The sequence below is a fragment of the Thamnophis elegans genome, chromosome 5, assembly GCF_009769535.1.
Source record: "Thamnophis elegans isolate rThaEle1 chromosome 5, rThaEle1.pri, whole genome shotgun sequence".
Taxonomy (NCBI): Eukaryota; Metazoa; Chordata; class Lepidosauria; order Squamata; family Colubridae; genus Thamnophis; species Thamnophis elegans.
The window spans coordinates 98,391,241-98,409,243 of NC_045545.1; the positions used below are offsets into that span (position 1 = coordinate 98,391,241).

General features: G+C 47.6%; 1 protein-coding gene across 1 annotated transcript in view; it reads left to right on the forward strand.

Annotated features, from left to right (window-relative positions):
* Positions 1 to 15,248, forward strand: part of KIF3B (kinesin family member 3B) — a 25,894-nt gene extending 10,646 nt beyond the window's left edge. The window contains exons 2-9 of the mRNA XM_032218424.1: positions 639 to 2,120; positions 3,880 to 3,981; positions 6,215 to 6,337; positions 7,753 to 7,871; positions 8,955 to 9,068; positions 10,147 to 10,252; positions 12,064 to 12,242; positions 13,773 to 15,248. Coding sequence (XP_032074315.1) covers positions 708 to 2,120; positions 3,880 to 3,981; positions 6,215 to 6,337; positions 7,753 to 7,871; positions 8,955 to 9,068; positions 10,147 to 10,252; positions 12,064 to 12,242; positions 13,773 to 13,863 — 2,247 coding nt within the window. The 5' untranslated portion in view covers positions 639 to 707 and the 3' untranslated portion in view covers positions 13,864 to 15,248. The remainder of the gene's footprint in view (positions 1 to 638; positions 2,121 to 3,879; positions 3,982 to 6,214; positions 6,338 to 7,752; positions 7,872 to 8,954; positions 9,069 to 10,146; positions 10,253 to 12,063; positions 12,243 to 13,772) is intronic.
* The last annotated feature ends 2,755 nt before the right edge of the window (positions 15,249 to 18,003 follow it).

Genomic DNA, 18,003 nt, shown 5'->3' on the forward strand with positions numbered 1-18,003 from the left:
TCGTGCCGATTACCTCCCTTAGACCGATCAGATCTCACAGGTTAGGTCTCCTCCGGATTCCATCCGCCAGCCAATGTCGGCTGGCGACTCCCCGGGGGAGAGCCTTCTCTGTTGCAGCTCCAGCCCTCTGGAATGACCTCCCCGTGGAGATCCGGACCCTTACTACCCTCCTGGCCTTCCGCAAAGCCACCAAGTCCTGGCTGCTCCAGCAGGCTGGGGGGCTTGTGAAATATCCAGCCCCACGGAAACCGTGAATGTTGCATTCTTTTTAAAGTGTTGTCTTTGTCTATTTATCCCCCTTTCCCTTGTCTATTGTGAGTCATCCGGAGTCCTTCGGGAGTGGGCGGCATACAAGATAGATAGATAGATGATAGATAGATAGATAGATAGATAGATAGATAGATAGATAGATAGATAGATAGATAGATAGATAAATAAATATTCTATTCTATTCTATTCCATGCCATATTTTCTATTCTGTTCTATTCTATTCTACTCTACTCTACACTACCCTGCTCCGCTGTACTCTACTCTACTCTAGTCTACTCTACTCTACTCGGATTGGAACTTCTGCTTGCTGTATTAACCATTGTGGTGTCTTACCCTTATATTTTGTTCTTGTGCTACCTTCTTTCTAGGATTAGAAGAATCCTTGGTCTCCGTGATCCCGCCATCCATTCGTTTGGCCCCCGTGCTAATCCGTGGTCATGTCGAAGTTAAAGTGCTCGGAGTCGGTCAGGGTTGTCGTACGATGCCGGCCCATGAACAGCAAAGAGAAAGTGGCCTCCTATGAACAGGTGGTGGAAGTGGACGTGAAATTGGGGCAGGTCTCGGTGAAGAACCCCAAGGGGACATCTCACGAGCTTCCAAAGACCTTCACCTTCGACGCCGTTTATGACTGGAGCTCCAAACAGTTTGAGCTTTACGATGAGACTTTCCGGCCGCTGGTGGACTCGGTCCTCCAGGGGTTTAACGGGACCATTTTCGCTTACGGGCAAACCGGGACCGGGAAGACGTACACCATGGAAGGCGTGCGTGGAGACGTTGAGAAGCGAGGGGTCATCCCCAACTCCTTCGACCACATCTTCACCCACATTTCCCGCTCTCAGAACCAGCAGTATCTGGTGAGGGCCTCCTACTTGGAGATCTACCAAGAAGAAATCAGGGACTTGCTCTCCAAGGACCAGTCCAAGAGGCTGGAGCTCAAGGAGAGGCCCGACACGGGGATCTACGTCAAGGACCTCTCCTCCTTCGTCACCAAAAGCGTGAAGGAAATCGAACACGTCATGAATGTCGGGAACCAGAACCGCTCGGTGGGCGCGACCAACATGAATGAGCACAGTTCGCGCTCCCACGCCATTTTCGTCATCACCATCGAATGCAGCGAGGTTGGGCTGGACGGGGAGAACCACATACGGGTCGGGAAGTTGAACCTGGTGGACCTGGCGGGCAGCGAGCGCCAGTCCAAGACCGGCGCCCAGGGGGAGAGGTTGAAAGAAGCCACGAAGATCAACCTCTCCCTCTCTGCCCTGGGCAACGTCATCTCTGCCCTCGTGGACGGCAAAAGCACCCACATCCCCTATCGGGACTCCAAGCTGACCCGGCTGCTCCAGGACTCCTTGGGGGGCAACGCCAAGACCGTGATGGTCGCCAACATCGGCCCCGCCTCCTACAACGTGGAGGAGACCCTGACCACTTTGAGATACGCCAACCGTGCCAAGAACATCAAGAACAAGCCACGGGTCAACGAAGACCCCAAGGACGCTCTCCTGCGGGAATTCCAGGAAGAAATTGCCCGCCTGAAGGCTCAGCTGGAGAAAAGGTCCATCGTCAAGAGGAAGAAGAAGGAGAGGAGGAGAGACGGCGGCATGGGCGAGGAGGAGGAGGAGGAAGAAGAGGAGGAGGAGGAGGAGGAGGAAGGGGAGCAGGAGGAAGGGGCGGACAAAGACGACTACTGGAAAGAGCAGCAGGAGAAGCTGGAGATCGAGAAGAAGGCCATCCTGGAGGACCACAGCTTGGTGGCCGAGGACAAGATGAGGCTCCTGAAGGAGAAGGAGAAGAAGATGGAAGACCTCAAACGGGAGAAGGAGGCCGCCGAAAAGCTGGGTGCCAAAATCAAGGTGAGACGCCGTTTCTACTGGACCAGTGTTTCTCAACCTTGGTGACTTTAAGTCCTGTGGACTTCAACTCCCAGAATCCCCCTATGCTGGCTGGGGGATTTTGGGAGTTGAAGTCCACAGGATTTAAAGTCACCAAGGTTGAGAAACACTGTACTGGACGATGCATTTACGCTGGTCATTAATCAGCAGAACATGTCCAGGTAATCCTCAGAGCGCTGCGGTGGCCTAGAGGCGGAGCTCTTGCCTCGCAATCAGGAGGCTGTGAGTTCGATCCTAGGTAGCGGCAGATATTTCTCTCTCTGAGCACAATGAGTGAATTACCTGCTTCCATTATTGTAACTTATTAATTTTGATTAATATTAATACTATGTATTAATATTATGAGGGGAAAATTCATTATGAGGTTACTACTAGAGAATATTGTTATTATTATTATTACTGTGATGATTGTTACTCAAAAGAATGGTAACCAGGCAACACACACTTTATAGGGATATTGAATATGTTGCTCTTTCTATTATAATATAATATGAATAGAAAGAGCAAGATATTCAATACCCACATAAAGAGTGTTGTTGTCTGGTTACTATAAATAAATAAATACATGGTTTAAAAAAAGTAACTATACACTGCGAACTCTGCATTGGAGACAGGAAGGGCATCCGGCCAGGAAATAGCTCCATTCAATTGCCCCATCTCAACCCCACTGTAAGGAATTACAGGGTCATTAAAAGACTAAAAAAATTAAAAAATGTACAGGTAATCCTCAACTTAAAACCACAATTGAGCCCAGAATTTAGGTGGCTGAGACATTTGTTGAGTTTTGCCCCATTTTGCGACTTTCCTTGCCCCATTTGTTAAGGGATCCATTGCAGTTGTTCAAGGAGTCACACAGTTGTTAAGCGAATCTGGCTTCCCTTCTTGGCTTTGCTTGTCGGATGGTCGCCAAAGTGGATTGCATGACCCCCGGGGACACGGCGACCGTCGTAAAAACAAGTCAGTTGCCAAGCGTCTGAATTTGGATCACATGACCCTGGGGATACTGCAACGGTCGTAAGTGTGAGAAATGGCCCTAACTCACTTTTTTCAGTGATGTCGTAACTGGACGGTCACTAAGTGAACTGTTGAAAGTGGAGGGCTACCTGTACTTTTGTGTGTATTCAGAAAATACAGACTGGGAGACGCATCTGCAGCTTGAGATATGCAGAAACAAAAGGGGAAATTATTCTTATTATATTGAGAGGCTTTTTTATTACCCGTCCATCAAAACATCTGCAAAATGATGATGATAATAATAACAACAACCACAACAACTGGCTTATTTATCTATGTGTTGTCATCGTGGGGTGGGTGGCTGGGCGTTTCTGATTATTTTTGTTTTTATTTTTTTCCTATTGTGAGTTTTTTATTGTTTGTAAGCCTCCTGTGAGCAAGCGGCTGTATAAACATTCTAAATTCATGAATAAAATAACCTGAATGCAGTGAAGGGAAAGTTATTTCTGCATTTCTAGCAAATATCTTAATTTATCGTCAGTCAGTAGTGGAACTCAGTGTGTCCGGCTTAGCGTTATCGGTTGAATCTGATTTATCGCTTTGGCAAATGGCAGCCAGATGTACGCTGTATGAAGAATATATATATTTTCTTTAAATTTTTAAATTGACTGGAATGACAGTTGTAAGGCAAGGTTGGCATTCGCAGTCTTCTAATTTTATGAGATTTCTTCCCCGGCGCCCCTTATTTATTTATTTTACTTTTAAGGCAATGGAGAGCAAGCTCCTTGTTGGTGGGAAGAACATTGTGGATCACACCAACGAGCAGCAGAAAATCCTGGAACAGAAACGGCAGGAAATTGCTGAGCAGGTGAGATAAGGACAAGATCACTCCTTCTCTCATATCTTTATTGTGCTCTTCGCATGCCAACATAACCTCTTTCCCACTCCTGGACAAAGGCCGCCAAGAACATTTCCCAAGCAAACCTGAACATTGGAGGGCTATCTAACAAAATGAAATTCAATGGTGAAAAGAGTCAGGTTCTACATTTAGGCAAGGAAAACGAAATGCACAGGTTCAGTATAGGTGGTGCCTTGCTCAACAGTAGTAATTGTGAAAGGGATCTTGGAGTCCTAGTGGAGAACCGTTTAAATAGGAGCCAGCCGTGGGCAGCAGCTGCCAAAAAAGCCAACACATTTCTAGGCTGCATAAACAGAGGAATAGAATCAAGATCACATGAAGAGTTAATACCACTTTATAAGGCCTTGGGAAGGCCACACTTGGAATATCGCATTCAGTTTTGGTCACCACGATGTAAAAAAGATGTGGAGACTCTAGAAAGAGTGCAGAGGAGAGCAACAAAGATGATTAGGGGACTGGAGGCTAAAACATATGAAGAACGGTTGCAGGAACTGGGAATGTCTAGTTTAATGAAAAGAAGGACTAGGGGAGACATGATAGCAGTGTTCCAATATCTCAGGGGCTGCTCCAAAGAAGAGGGAATCAAGCTATTCTCCAAGGCGCCTGAGGGTAGAACAAGAAGCAATGGATGGAAACTTATCAAAAAGAGAAGCAACTTACAATTAAGGAGATAGTTTCCTGATAGTCAGAACAATCAGTGGAACAGCTTCCCTCCAGAAGTTGTGGATGCTGCAACACTGGAAGTGTTTTAGAAGAGATTGGATAACCGTTTGTCTGAAATGGTGTAGGGTTTCCTGTCTAGGCAGGGGGTTGGGCTAGAAGACCTCCAAGGTCCCTTCCAACTCTGTTATTCTATTCTTTCACAAGCGTGAAAAATACAGCGGTTCTCGCCTTACAACCATAATCGAGCCAGAAATTACGGTTGTAAGTTATTGTGGCCGTTAAAGAGATCCCCCTGGGACCCCACCTGATTTTATTGCCTTTTTTTGGTGGTTAAATGAACACCGTGGTCATTAAGGGAATACGGCGGTCTTTTTAAGTGAACCCCATTATACCCAGGGGGCGTTTTTTGGTTGAAAACTGGAAGGAAACACCGGTTTCCAGCAAAAACCTTCATAAATCGCAGTCACTTGAAACAGCTACTCATTTTCGCTTCCTTCCAATTTTTTCATCGGATTTAAAATTGCTCTACTGTATAATCCAGGGATGTCAAACTCAAGGCGCGCAGGGTGGATCCAGCCCTTGGGGTGCTTAGATCTGGTCCGCGTGGCCCCCCTGGAAATATCAAAAGACCGGCCTATAGTGCCTCTGCTAGCCATAAGGGGGGCCATACACAGTCTCCCTGCGGCCTGTTTTTGGCTGGCAGAGTGCTGCCAGAGGCTATGGGGGCCAAAAATGGGCTGTGGGAGGGGGGGCTCCCCATTTCGACCAGCAAAGTGTTGCAGGAGGCCATCCAGGCTAAAAATGGAGCATGGAGGCCTCACACAGCACCCCACACACACACACAGACCTCATTTTGGCCGGTAGGATGCTGCAGGAGGCGTCCATCCCATCTCCATCACCTGCCAGCCTGCAGAGGAGAACAACACTACTGATCCGGCCCTCGAAGTGATCCAGTTTAACATCCCTGGTATCATCAGTCACTGTCTTTTGAAAATCAGTTGTGTTTTTTTTTTTAAAAAGTTGGGACAGGGGCATCCAAACTTGGGAACTTTTTAAGACTTGTGGACTTCAACTCCCAGAATTCTGGGGGTTGAAGTCCACAAGTCTTAAAAGTTCCCAAGTTTGGACGCCCCTGAGTTAGGATGTGAGAACAACTTATATTAAACGGGTTTCTGAAGTTTTTATGGACTCTATATAACTGTTAATTCATTGATATTTACTTTGGAATAAAGAGGCTGTAAGTCCCCGCTTAGGAAATCAATTAGTTCTTGCGCCAAGATGTGTGTCCCCTCTGAATGGTTTCCCTTAACACAGTGTTTCTCATCCTTGGCAACTTGAAGATGTCCGGACGTCAACTCCCAGAATTCCCCAGCCAGCGAATGCTGGCTGGGGAATTCTGGGAGTTGAAATCCGGACATCTTCAAGTTGCCAAGGTTGAGAAACACTGCCTTAACAAGAGCAGAAATGTAAAGATTGGTGAATTGGAAAGCTTTAAATGAATGTATGTCGTGTCCCACAGAAACGCCGGGAACGGGAAATCCAACAGCAGATGGAAAGTCGGGATGAAGAGACCTTGGAGCTGAAGGAGACCTATAGCTCCTTACAGCAGGAAGTGGACATCAAAACTAAGAAATTGAAAAAGGTGACTTGAATAAAAGAGAATATTTGTACAGCAGGGGGAGAAGAAGGGAGTCCTTGATGCTCTCTGAGCTTGTTTTCTTGTGGAAGTTTCATTACCGAACTAGGTTACACCATCAGTGACAGAGAGTGTGGGGTTTACTTACCATCTTACCCCACTCTTTTCTCTACCACTGATGATGATCTCTAGTTCGACAGAACACCAAGGACCCCTGAAAAAGGTGCATTTTTAAGAGGGAACGGGATTTTCTGGGGTTTTTTTTTCTTTGAAGACACTTCGCTTCTCCTCCAAGAAGCTTCCTCAGCTCTGATCAGATGGAGGGGAAGGGAAGGATTTATACTCCTTGCAGACAGCTGGTCATTTGCATCCTTTGAGAGGGTCGTTGAGGCCACTTGGAGGTTTTTCTGTGTCCCCGGAGTCACCTGAGTGGTGCAAATGGTTCCTGTAGTCTGCAATTTTTCCCCTGGAAATCCGTTCCTAATCCCACCCCATTCCAGGGGTCTTCATCCCAAATTGCATAGCTAAAAGTCTGTAGAGATTCTCCGTCATCCAGGTCATGGTTGTCCCAAAGGGGCTTTTTCAGGAGGCAACTGGACATTCTTTGGAAGACATTTCACTTCTCATCCCAGAAGCTTCTTCAGCTCTGACTGGATGGTGAGGAAGGGAAGGATTTATACTCCTTGCAGACAGCTGGTCATTTGCATCCTTTTAGAGGGTCGTTGAGGCCACTTGGAGGTTTATCTGTGTCTTCTTTAAAGATGTTTCACTTCTCATCCCAGAAGCTTCTTCAGCTCTGACTGGATGGTGGGGAATGGAAGGATTTATATTCCTTGCAGACAGCAGATCATTTGCATCCTTTTAAGAGGGTCGTTGAGGCCACTTGGAGGTTTATCTGTGCCTTCCTTAAAGATGTTTCACTTCTCATCCACGAAGCTTCTTCAGCTCTGACTGGAGGGTGGGGAGTGGAAGGATTTATATTCCTTGCAGACAGCTGGCCATTTCCATCCTTTTGTAGAGCCACTGAGATCACTTGGAGGTTCCTCTCTGTCCTCAGGATCACCTGAGTGGTGCAAATGTGGGCGGAGCCTTCTTGGAACTGCGGAAAGTACTGTTTTGTAGATTGGAGATAGATGATAACAATGGCACTTAGGCTTATATACCGCTTCACAGTGCTTTTACAGCCCTCCCTTAAGCGGTTTACAAAGTTAGCCTCTTACCCGCCCAACAATTGGGGTCCTCGTTTTACCGACCTCGGAAGGACGGAAGGCTGAGTCAACCATGAGCCAGTGAGAATCGAACTTCTGGCAGCTGGCAGAGTCCACCCACAATTCTGCATTCTAACCACTGCACATAGAGAGCCGTTTGTGCAAAGTTAGCTTGTCCCCGTCTCACTGTACGGCTGTATCCCTGTCTTCCAGCTGTTTTCGAAGCTGCAAGCTGTGAAGGCCGAAATCCACGACCTGCAGGAGGAGCACATCAAAGAGAGACAAGAACTGGAACAGACCCAGAACGAGCTGACTCGGGAGCTCAAGCTGAAGTAGGTTCCAACTAACCATGTGTAGAACAGAAGTGGGGGCCCTTTATGACTTGTGGACTTCAACTCCCAGAATTCTGGAAATTGAAGTCCACAATTCATAAAGTGGTCGCAGTTACCATGTTTGGCTCAGGAATTCTGGGAGTTGAAGTCCAGAAGTCATAAAGGGGCCATAGCCAGCATGGCTGCCTCAGGAATTCTGGGAATTGAAGTCCCTAAGTGATAAAGGGGCCATAGTTACTATGTCTGGCTCAGGAATTCTGGGAGTTGAAGTCCCTAAGTGATAAAGGGGCCATAGTTACTATGTCTGGCTCAGGAATTCTGGGAGTTGAAGTCCAGATGTCATAAAGTGGCCATAACCAGCATTGCTGCCTCAGGAATTCTGGGAATTAAAGTCCCTAAGTCATAAAGGGGCCATAGTTACTATGTCTGGCTCAGGAATTCTGGGCGTTGAAGTCCAGAAGTCATAAAGGGGCCATAGCCAGCATGGCTGCCTCAGGAATTCTGGGAATTGAAGTCCCTAAGTCATAAAGAGGCCATAGTTACCATGTTTAGCTCAGGAATTCTGGGAGTTGAAGTCCAGAAGTCATAAAAGGGCCATAACCAGCATGGCTGCCTCAGGAATTCTGGGAATTGAAGTCCCTAAGTCATAAAGAGGCCATAGTTACCATGTTTGGCTCAGGAATTCTGGGAGTTGGAGTTCAGAAGTCATAAAGGGGCCATAGTTACCATGGAAAACTCAAGAATTCTGGGAGTTGGAGTCCACAAGTCATAAAGGGACCATAACCAGCATGGCTGCCTCAGGAATTCTGGGAATTGAAGTCCCTAAGTGATAAAGGGGCCATAATTACCATGTTTGGCTCAGGAATTCTGGGAGTTGGAGTCCAGAAGTCATAAAGGGGGCCATAGATCCGCACCCGTGTTCTAGAACATGGGATGGGAGGAAGTTCGTGGTCAGCTGTCCCAGAGACGAGAATGAGTTTATTTACTTGAGGGGCCTGGAAGATGGAGTCCAGCAAGGAAAAGATCTCCTGGATTCCGACCAGGCCGCTGGATCTCACTTTGTCCTTTGCTGATCCCCCACAGGCACCTGATCATCGAGAACTTCATCCCTTCGGAGGAGAAGAACAAGATCATGAACCGGTCCTTCTTTGACGAGGAGGAGGACCAGTGGAAGCTTCACCCCATCACTCGACTGGAGTGAGTCGCCTTTCCCTTGCAGGGTTGAGGGGCAACTCCAGAGTTACGTACAAGTGGTCCTCGACGTAATCACAGTTCGCTTAGCGACCGTCCGAAATTACTGCAGCACTGAAAAAAGTGACCCCATGGCCGTTTTTCACACTTAACGACCGTTGCAGCCATCCCCAAGATCACCTGATCGAAATTCAGACTCTGGGCGACGGACTCACATGTGTGACGGTCGCAGTTTCCCAGGTTCACGTGACCCCCTTTTACGCCCTCCTGGCGAGCAAAGTCGAAATTCAGTCGCTCGGCAGTGGACTCACATTTATGACGGTTGCAGTGCCTGGGAGAGTCACGTGACCCCTTTTTGCGACCTTCTGACCAGCAAAGTCAACGGGGGAAAAGCAGATTCACTTAACGACCATGTTGCTATCTTAACAACTGCAGGGATTCCCTTCACGACGGTGCCGAGAAAAGTCGTTAAATGGGGCCAAACTCACTTAACAAATGTCTCACTCAGCAACATAAATGTGTTGGGCTCCATTGTGGTTATAAGTCGAGGACTACCTGTAATTTGTCGTGTCTGTCTGATTCAATGCTAAAGACTCGAGTTAATGACAGAATGGGGCATCCACGCACAGGGGTTGCTGTCCCAACTCTCGCCAAATTGATGCTCTCAAAGTCCTTAAATTACATCAGTTCACTTAGTGACAGCGGAAAAAGTGACTTATGACCATTTTTCACACTTAGCGACCATTCTGCATCCAGTTTTGGTCGCCACGATGTAGAAAAGATGTGGAGACTCCAGAAAGAGTGCAGAGAAGAGCAACCAAGAGGATGAGGGGACTGGAGGTTCAAACATACAATGAACAGGAGATATCCTTACAGAATAACAGAGTGGGAAGGGACCTTGGAGGTCTTCTAGTCCAGCCCCATGCTCAGGCAGGAGACTCTCGACCATTTCAGACAAATGATTGTCTTCATAGTAGTCAGAGAGGCTCCCTTAATCTGTGTGTGTGTGTCTGTCTGTCTGTCTTAGTCTCTGTTTATGAGCGGTTATTGTGTATTTGACCTGCTGTTCCCTTCCCCAATCCAGGAACCAACAGATGATGAGACGGCCGGTGTCTGCTGTGGGGTACAAGAGACCCCTGAGTCAGCATGCGAGGATGTCCATGATGGTCCGTCCAGAAGCTCGGTACAGGGTGAGCTCAGGCTAATTTCATTTTTGAGGGGGGGGGGGCGGGGAGAGATCTGGAATAAAGCAGGGACATGCAAAATAGCAATAGCAGTTAGACTTATATACCGCTTCATAGGGCTCTCAGCCCTCTCTAAGCAGTTTACAGAGTCAGCATATCACCCCCAACAACAATCCGGGTCCTCATTTCACCCACCTCGGAAGGATGGAAGGCTGAGTCAACCTTGAGCCGGTGAGATTTGAACAGCCGAACTGCAGATAACAGTCAGCTGAAGTGGCCTGCAGTGCTGCACCCTAACCACTGCGCCACCTCGGCTCTTAATAAGTACCAGGAGGTACTCCACTTACGAAAGTTCATTTAGTGGCCGTCAGGGGTGGGTTTCTCGCCCCGTTCCAACCGGTTCGGTTGGAACGGGGCGGGCGGCGTGCACGCGCGTGGTGCACGCATGCGTACTAGCGTCTGTGCGATGCTCCAGCTGCTCCTGGAGGATCGCGCAGGCGCTGTATGCGTCCTGCGCATGCGTGGAAGCGCAGAACTCGTCAAAACCGGGTAAGGAATGCGGGCGGGTGGGCCCTTCGCCGTTCCCGGAAGTTACTTACTTCCGGGTTCGCCGACCAACCGGTTCGCAGGGACCGCCGCGAACCGGTTGAAACCCACCCCTGGTGGCCGTTCAGAGTTACGACATCACTGAGAAAAAGTGACTTAGGATTGTTTTTGACACAACCGTTGCCGGGTCACCTGATCAACATTCAGATGCTAGTTGGCAACTGACTAACATTCGTGACCGTCACAGTGTCCTGGTGACCCACTTTTGCAACCTCCTGACAAGCAAAGTCAATGGGGAAGACAGATTCGCTTAACGAATGTGGTGAGAAAAGTTGTAAAATGGGGCAAAACTCGCTTAACAAATCTCTCACTTAGCAACATGAAGTTTGGGCTCAACTGGGGTCGTAATTGTTAGGAGAGTTTTGCCCCCCTCCCATTTTACGACTTTCCTTGCTACATTTGTTAAGTGAATCACTGCAGTTGTTACATTCGTAACAAGGTCGTTAAGTGAATCTGTCTTCCCCATTGACTTTGCTTGTCGGAAGATCACAAAATTGCTGCCAGCATTTCAGCAGTTCGATTCTCAGCGGCTTAAGGTTGACTCAGCCTTCTTTCCTTCCTTCATTCCTTCTTCCTTTTCTTCATTCTTTCCTTCCTTCCTTCCTTCCTTTCCATTCCTCCCTCCCTTCCTTCTTTTCTCCATTCCTCCCTCCCTCCCTTCCTTCTTTTCTCCATTCCTCCATTCCTTCCTTCTTCCATTCCTTCCTACATTCCTTCCTACATTCCTCCCTCCTTCCCCTGGTGGTGTAAAATGCAATATTGCAGGCTAATTCAACTGCTCACTGCCAGCAGTTCGATCCTGACCGGCTCAAAAGTTGACTCAGCCTTCCTTCCTTCCGAGTTTGGTAAAATGAGGACCCAGATTCTTGGGGGCAAGAGGCTGACTCTGTAAACCGCTTAGAGGGGGCTGTGAAGCACCGGGAAGCGGTATATAAGTCTAAGTGCTAGTGCTATTCTTAAATTCCCCAGGATTCTTGTTCTAAGATTCTTGTGGAACGCCGATCTAAGGCCTTTATTAATTGTCTCACATTTAACTATCAGTTATAAGCTGTCCCAATGTCGCATTTTGCCATGGCTTACAAAAGACAACAATAATCCCAAAATAAAGAGAATGTTTTCAAAAAGAAACCTAGGGAAAAGAAAAAAAAACCAGGACATTACACTGTTGAAACAATTAAGCATTGAACATCTGCTGCATCTGGACTCTTTAGGCTGAAAACATTGTCCTGCTGGAACTGGATTTGCCCAGTCGGACCACGAGGGATTACGAGGGCCCAGCCATCGCCCCCAAAGTCCAGGCAGCCCTAGAAGCCGCTTTGCAAGATGAAGATGAGATCCAAGTGGACGCGTCGACTTTTGAGAGTACGTCGAACAAGAAATCTAAATCCCGGTGAGCTGGTATTTTAATCAACTGTTCTTTGAATTGAATTGAATTTATTGCATTTATATGCCGCCCTTTTCCCCGGAGGGGACTCAGGGCGGCTCACAATCCAAGTCAGGGAAGGGGATACAGATAAGGGATAAAAAAGATGAACAAAACAATACACAATTTAAAAGCACACAACAACCATACCATACTTTGCAGGTCTCAAAAGTTGTGTGGCTGAAACGGCTGGCTTCCGGCCTCCTCAACTGGGGGAGAGATTTCCTTGGTCCAAAGTCCTTTTTTCTGATGAGAGCAACTTTTGCCAAAAGCACCCAAAACTGGTTCAGTGACCGTGGGATTACTGTGCTTGATTGGCCTCTCCATTCTCCTTGGTTTCCAAATGAGATGCCAAACTTGCTCTCATCAGAAAAAGAGGACTTTGGACCACTGTGCTTCATTAAGACCAGGGTCAACACAGCCGTCTACCAGGAGATTTCAGAGCACTTCATGCTTCCTTCCGCAGACGAGCTTTATGGGGATGCTGACTTCATTTTCCAGCTGCCCACACTGCCAAAAGCACCAAAATCTGGTTCAATGACCGTGGGATTACTGTGCTTGATTGGCCAGCAAACCCGCCTGACCTGAACCCCATAGAGAATCTATGGGGCATTGCCAAGAGAAAGATGAGAGACATGAGACCGAACAATGCAGAAGAGCTGAAGGCCGCTATTGAAGCAACCTGGTCTTCCATAACACCTCAGCAGTGCCACAGGCTGACAGCTTCCATGCCACACCGCATTGAGGCAGTAATTGCTGCAAACGGGGCCCAAACCAAGTACTGAGTACATATGCATGCTTATACTTTTCAGAGGTCCGATATTGTTCTATGTACAATCCTTGTTTTATTGATTGCATGTAATGTTCTAATTTTCTGAGATGGTGGATTTGGGGTTTTCATGAGCTGTAAGCTATAATCATCACAATTATGACAAATCACGGCTTGAACTATCTTGCTTTGCATGTAATGAGTCTTATCTCATATATTAGTTTGTTTATTTATTTATTTATTTATTTATTTATTTATTTATTTATTTATTTATTTATTTGACTTATATACCGCTTCATAGGGCTTTCAGCCCTCTCTAAGCGGTTTACAATTTTTTTTAGCAAATTGAGTCAGCAACTTGCCCCCACAGTCCGGGTCCTCATTTCTCCCACCTCGGAAGGATGGAAGGCTGAGTCGACCTTGAGCCGGTGAGATTTGAACCGCTGAACTGCAGATCACAGTCAGCTAAAGTGGCCTGCAGTGCTGCACCCTAACTACTGCGCCACCTCGGCTTCACCTTTTAGGTTGCATTACTGAAATAAATGAACTTTTGCAGGATATTCTAATTTTGCGAGTTTCACCTGTATACAACAAATGAAATGCTAGTTAAAAATGCAATTTCAGATCCTGATTTGTCGCCTTTCCTTTGTTTCCTGCCCGTGAACGTGCCCGATTTTTTTTTTTTAATAAATTTGCTTTTCATGCTCCTTCCTCTTGTATCCCTCCAGGCCTAGAACCGGAAGGAAGTCCAGCGGCTCCCCCTCCAGCACCTCCAGCTCTCAGCTGTACCCGCAGTCTCGCGGGCTGGTTCCCAAGTAAACGCGATTGCTCCTGTTTTTGAGGGCGTGGCTCCCATTGGGCCGTCAACGCAGAGCCAAGTTAACAACCTGCCAAGGGGGCTGGGAGGACTTCAAAGAGGCCAGAAGAAGAGGGCCTTTTTTTTAAAAGAAGAAAACAGCGCGCGCCCCCCCCCCCCTGCCCCTAGGTAGGACGGGTTCCCGAGGGCTGCCTCTCGCCTGCGCGGGGGAAGGAACCGTTTGCTCCTTGGCTAATGGGGTCGGAGACGAAAGGAGCCTTTAGTTAGGAAATCAGAAATGCATGAGTTACATTAGTGTGTGTTAGAAGCCCGAGAGGAGCATGGGTGGGTGGGGTGGGGGGGGATATCCCCTTGCCCTCTCCCTCCCTATGACCTTCTCTCTTCCCTTTATGGTCTTTCGCTCTCTCTCCCCCCTCCACCCCCCGGCTCTTTCGTCCTTGGAGCCGAAGGCAAATCTCACTGCAGTCACCTCGATGACGCCCGAGAACAAGGTTGAGAAGTGACCAGAGGATTTCCCCCCCCCCCCCCACTTTCCACTAGCCATGATGACTATTTTCCCCACTCCCCTTTCCATCAAAAGGACTGGATGGGTGAGGGTTGGATCGAAAATGCCTCCAAATTGGAAAAGAGGCGAGATTGAAAGGCATCCCCCCTCTCCCCCCCCCCCGAGAGCTTTTGGTACAAATGGCAAGGGGAAAGGTTTCAAAACCTACTTTCTCCTTTTTTCCCCCCTTTTGGCAATAGAAGGTAGGAAGCTGACCAATCCTTTTCTTGTTTGCAAGGAGGGGTTTTTTAAAAAATGGTTAGACTGTTCGCTGGAGACCTCAGCCATGAAGACCAGCAGAGCCTATTTGGTCTAACAGTCGCCCACACCACAGCTCCGGCCACCTTCCTCACCTCTCTGCGCCATCTCAATCTCTACAACCTGGGAGCGTTCAGCAAACGATGCTTTCTTGTCTTCCACTGTAGCTTACCTGACCTTGCTTCGTGTGTCCCCGTTTCCCTTCCTCCCTCAGGAGAAATTAAACCTGGGGGGGGGGGGCAGAGGGGGGCTTCTTCTGCCCTCCTCTCCATATCCCCCTCCTCACATTTAATTGGAGCCATGTTTGAGAAGGGCTCCGTGGGCAAGGCTTCTGCATACCTTCTTCCAACTCCCGTCCTCTTTCGCTCCTAATTCCCTAGTTAAGAAGAAGATACCGAGCAGCGGGTGTGGGAATGCTGCTGAAAGGGGTTGGGGGGGGTCCAACGGCTGAAGGCTGTGCCCCCCCGCCCCCCTTTGTATTGTTTTATAGTTCGGTTTGTATATTTAACACAGTTGCACATTGGAAGTTCAGTTGTCTCTCTTTTTTTTTTTACGTTGACGGTCATAACTGTGAATATATTCTCATCCGCTCCTTCTCCGAATGTTTTTTCCCCCCGTCCATGTTTTTCAGCTGCATAAGCGTTGTTCGTCTGCGTGGGGTCTGATCTCAAGGCAAACTCTTAAGTGTAAAGGGTCTTCTTTGGGTGACACGATCTCGAGTCACTCCTCTTCAGAGGGTGGGGGGAGGTGTAAGAATCCCCCCCCCCCAGTATCAGGACACCCCCGAGAGGCATTCTGCTGGCATGGTGCCTCAGGAGGCCCAGCATTGCTCCGCAAACCACCCGCTGTTGAATTTGCCAAGTTTACATTTCTGGAACGGTGAGAAGCTCTGATCGGCCACGAGTTAGACAGAGGGGGGGGATATTTATTTGGCCAGCTTCTTGGTCTTTAAGAACCGTACGAAGCAGATGCTGTTACTCTGCCGAGTCCCATTTCCCTGTTTTGTGGGACTCGTTCCCTTTGTAATTTAATTTAAATTACAAATTAATTTGACTGGCTGGCGGAGGTTCAGCGATGAATCCAAAGATGATAATAATTAAAAAAAAGTATGCAATGATGAAGCCACGTGCCGGTCTGTTGCTTTTTACTCTGTGAACAGGCAGGGCGAGAGACTCGAGCGCCAATCACAGCCCCCCACCGACTTGCTTGCCAAGAATTCAGCGGAAACAGAAGCGGGGTGCATTTAACCGTCCCCCCTTAATGGCTGCATTTCTGACTTTTTGAGACAATTCGAACGATTGGAGTCCCCCTGCTTTTCCCGACAACTTTTCTCCATCTTAACCTTTCTGTCTTTAATGTTACGAGTGTTTTCTGAAACTGGCACCCTCCTTTTGGAGATATTTTAATAAGCCGCGGCGCCAGCTACTGCCTTGTTATTTAAGGCAGCCCTTTGACTTGGTAACCCTAAGTATGTTGAATTCTTTCTTCATATCCCATGCCATGCTATGAATATTAAAACGTTGGGACCATGCTAAACCAATAGAGGCAGGTGTCTCCAACCTTAGCAACTTTTAAGACTTGCGGACTTCGACTCCCAGAATTCCCCAGCCGGCATCGCGATGCCGGCTGGGGAATTCTGGGAGTCGAAGTCCGCAAGTCTTAAAAGCTGCTAAGGTTGGAGACACCTGCAATAGAGGCTCTATTAAGGCCTATGGAAAATCCACTCACTGGGTTCCTTAGTCCCATTGGAGTGAATAATCCTCCCTTTGGTTCCAGCGGGACTCGCACAAGAATATTATCCAAAGGACGGGATATGGGAAGCGCTCCTGTTTTCTGCAAGCAATGTCTCCTTTCTGGGATTGTACCTAACCGACTACTGTTTTATCTGTACATAAAAAAAAACCCTTGTCCATGGATTTAAAGCTTGTATCTCTGTAATAGCCTCTCTCGTCTAGGAATGTAAATGTGCTCCTGCAAAAATATAATAATAATTTAAAAAAAAACCATCTGGATTTATTGTATGTAAAATAACACATTTCCTCTGAGTTCTGCAATGTTTTATTTCACACCATACATATATGCCGGCTTTATAATTTATTATCGCACGATGCAATAAGGTTTTTAGAATAAAGAATAGAATAGAATAAAAGAATAGACTAGAATAGAACAGAGTTGGAAGGGACCTTGGAGATCTTCTAGTCCAGCCCCCTGCTCAAGCAGGAGATCCTGTATACCAGGAATCTGCAACCTTGGCCACTTTTAAGACTTGTGGAATTCAACTCCCACAATTCCCCAGCCACCTGAAGAATTCTGGGAGTTGATGCCCACAAGTCTTAAAGTTGCCAAGGTTGAAGACCTCTGGAAATCCCATTTCAGATAACTGGTTGTCCAATCACTTCTTTAACAACCTCCAGTGATGGAGCACCCACAACTTCTGAAAGCCAACTGTTTCATTGTCCTCATGATCAGGACATTTCTCCTTAACCCAAGGTTGCTTCTCTCCTTGATTAGTTTCCATCCGTTGCTTCTTGTTCTACCCTCAGGTGCCTTGGAGAATAGCTTGACTCCCTCTTCTTTGTGGCAACCCCTGAGATATTGGAAGACTCCCATCATGTCTCCCCTGGTCCTTCTTTTCATTAAACCAGACCTACCCAGTTCCTGCAACTGTTCTTCATATGTTTGAGCCTTCAGTCTCCTAAATTAGAATAAAATAGAGCTAGAAAGGACCTTGTAAGTCTTCCAGGCCAGCCCCCCTGCTCAAGCAGGAGACCCGATACCATTTCAAATAAGTGTCTAGTCCCTTCTTAAAAACCTCTAGTGTTGATGCACCCATGACCTCTGGAGGCAAGGAGTTCCACTGGTCAATTGTTCTTACTGCTAGGAAGTTTCTCCTTAGTCCTAAATTGCTTCTCTCCTTGATTAGTTTCCATCCGTTGCTTCTTGTCCTGCCCTCAGGTGCTTTGGAAAATAGGTTCACCCCCCTCCCTCTTCTTTGGGGCAGCTCCTCAAATATTGGAAGACCCCCCTAGTCCTTCTTTCCATTAAACTAGCCAGGCCCAGTTCCTGCAGCCGTTCTTCACCTGTTTTAGCCTCCAGTCCCCTCATTATCTTGATTGCCCTTCTCTACACCAGTGTTTCTCAACCTTGGCCACTTGAAGATGTCCGGACTTCAACTCCCAGAATTCCCCAGCCAGCGAATGCTGGCTGGGGAATTCTGGGAGTTGAAGTCCGGACATCTTCAAGTGGCCAAGGTTGAGAAACACTGCTCTACACTCTTCTTCCAGCCGCGCCCCGTCTGCAAAGCAGCCCCCTGCCTGGTTCCCATCGTCCACAGCCACCT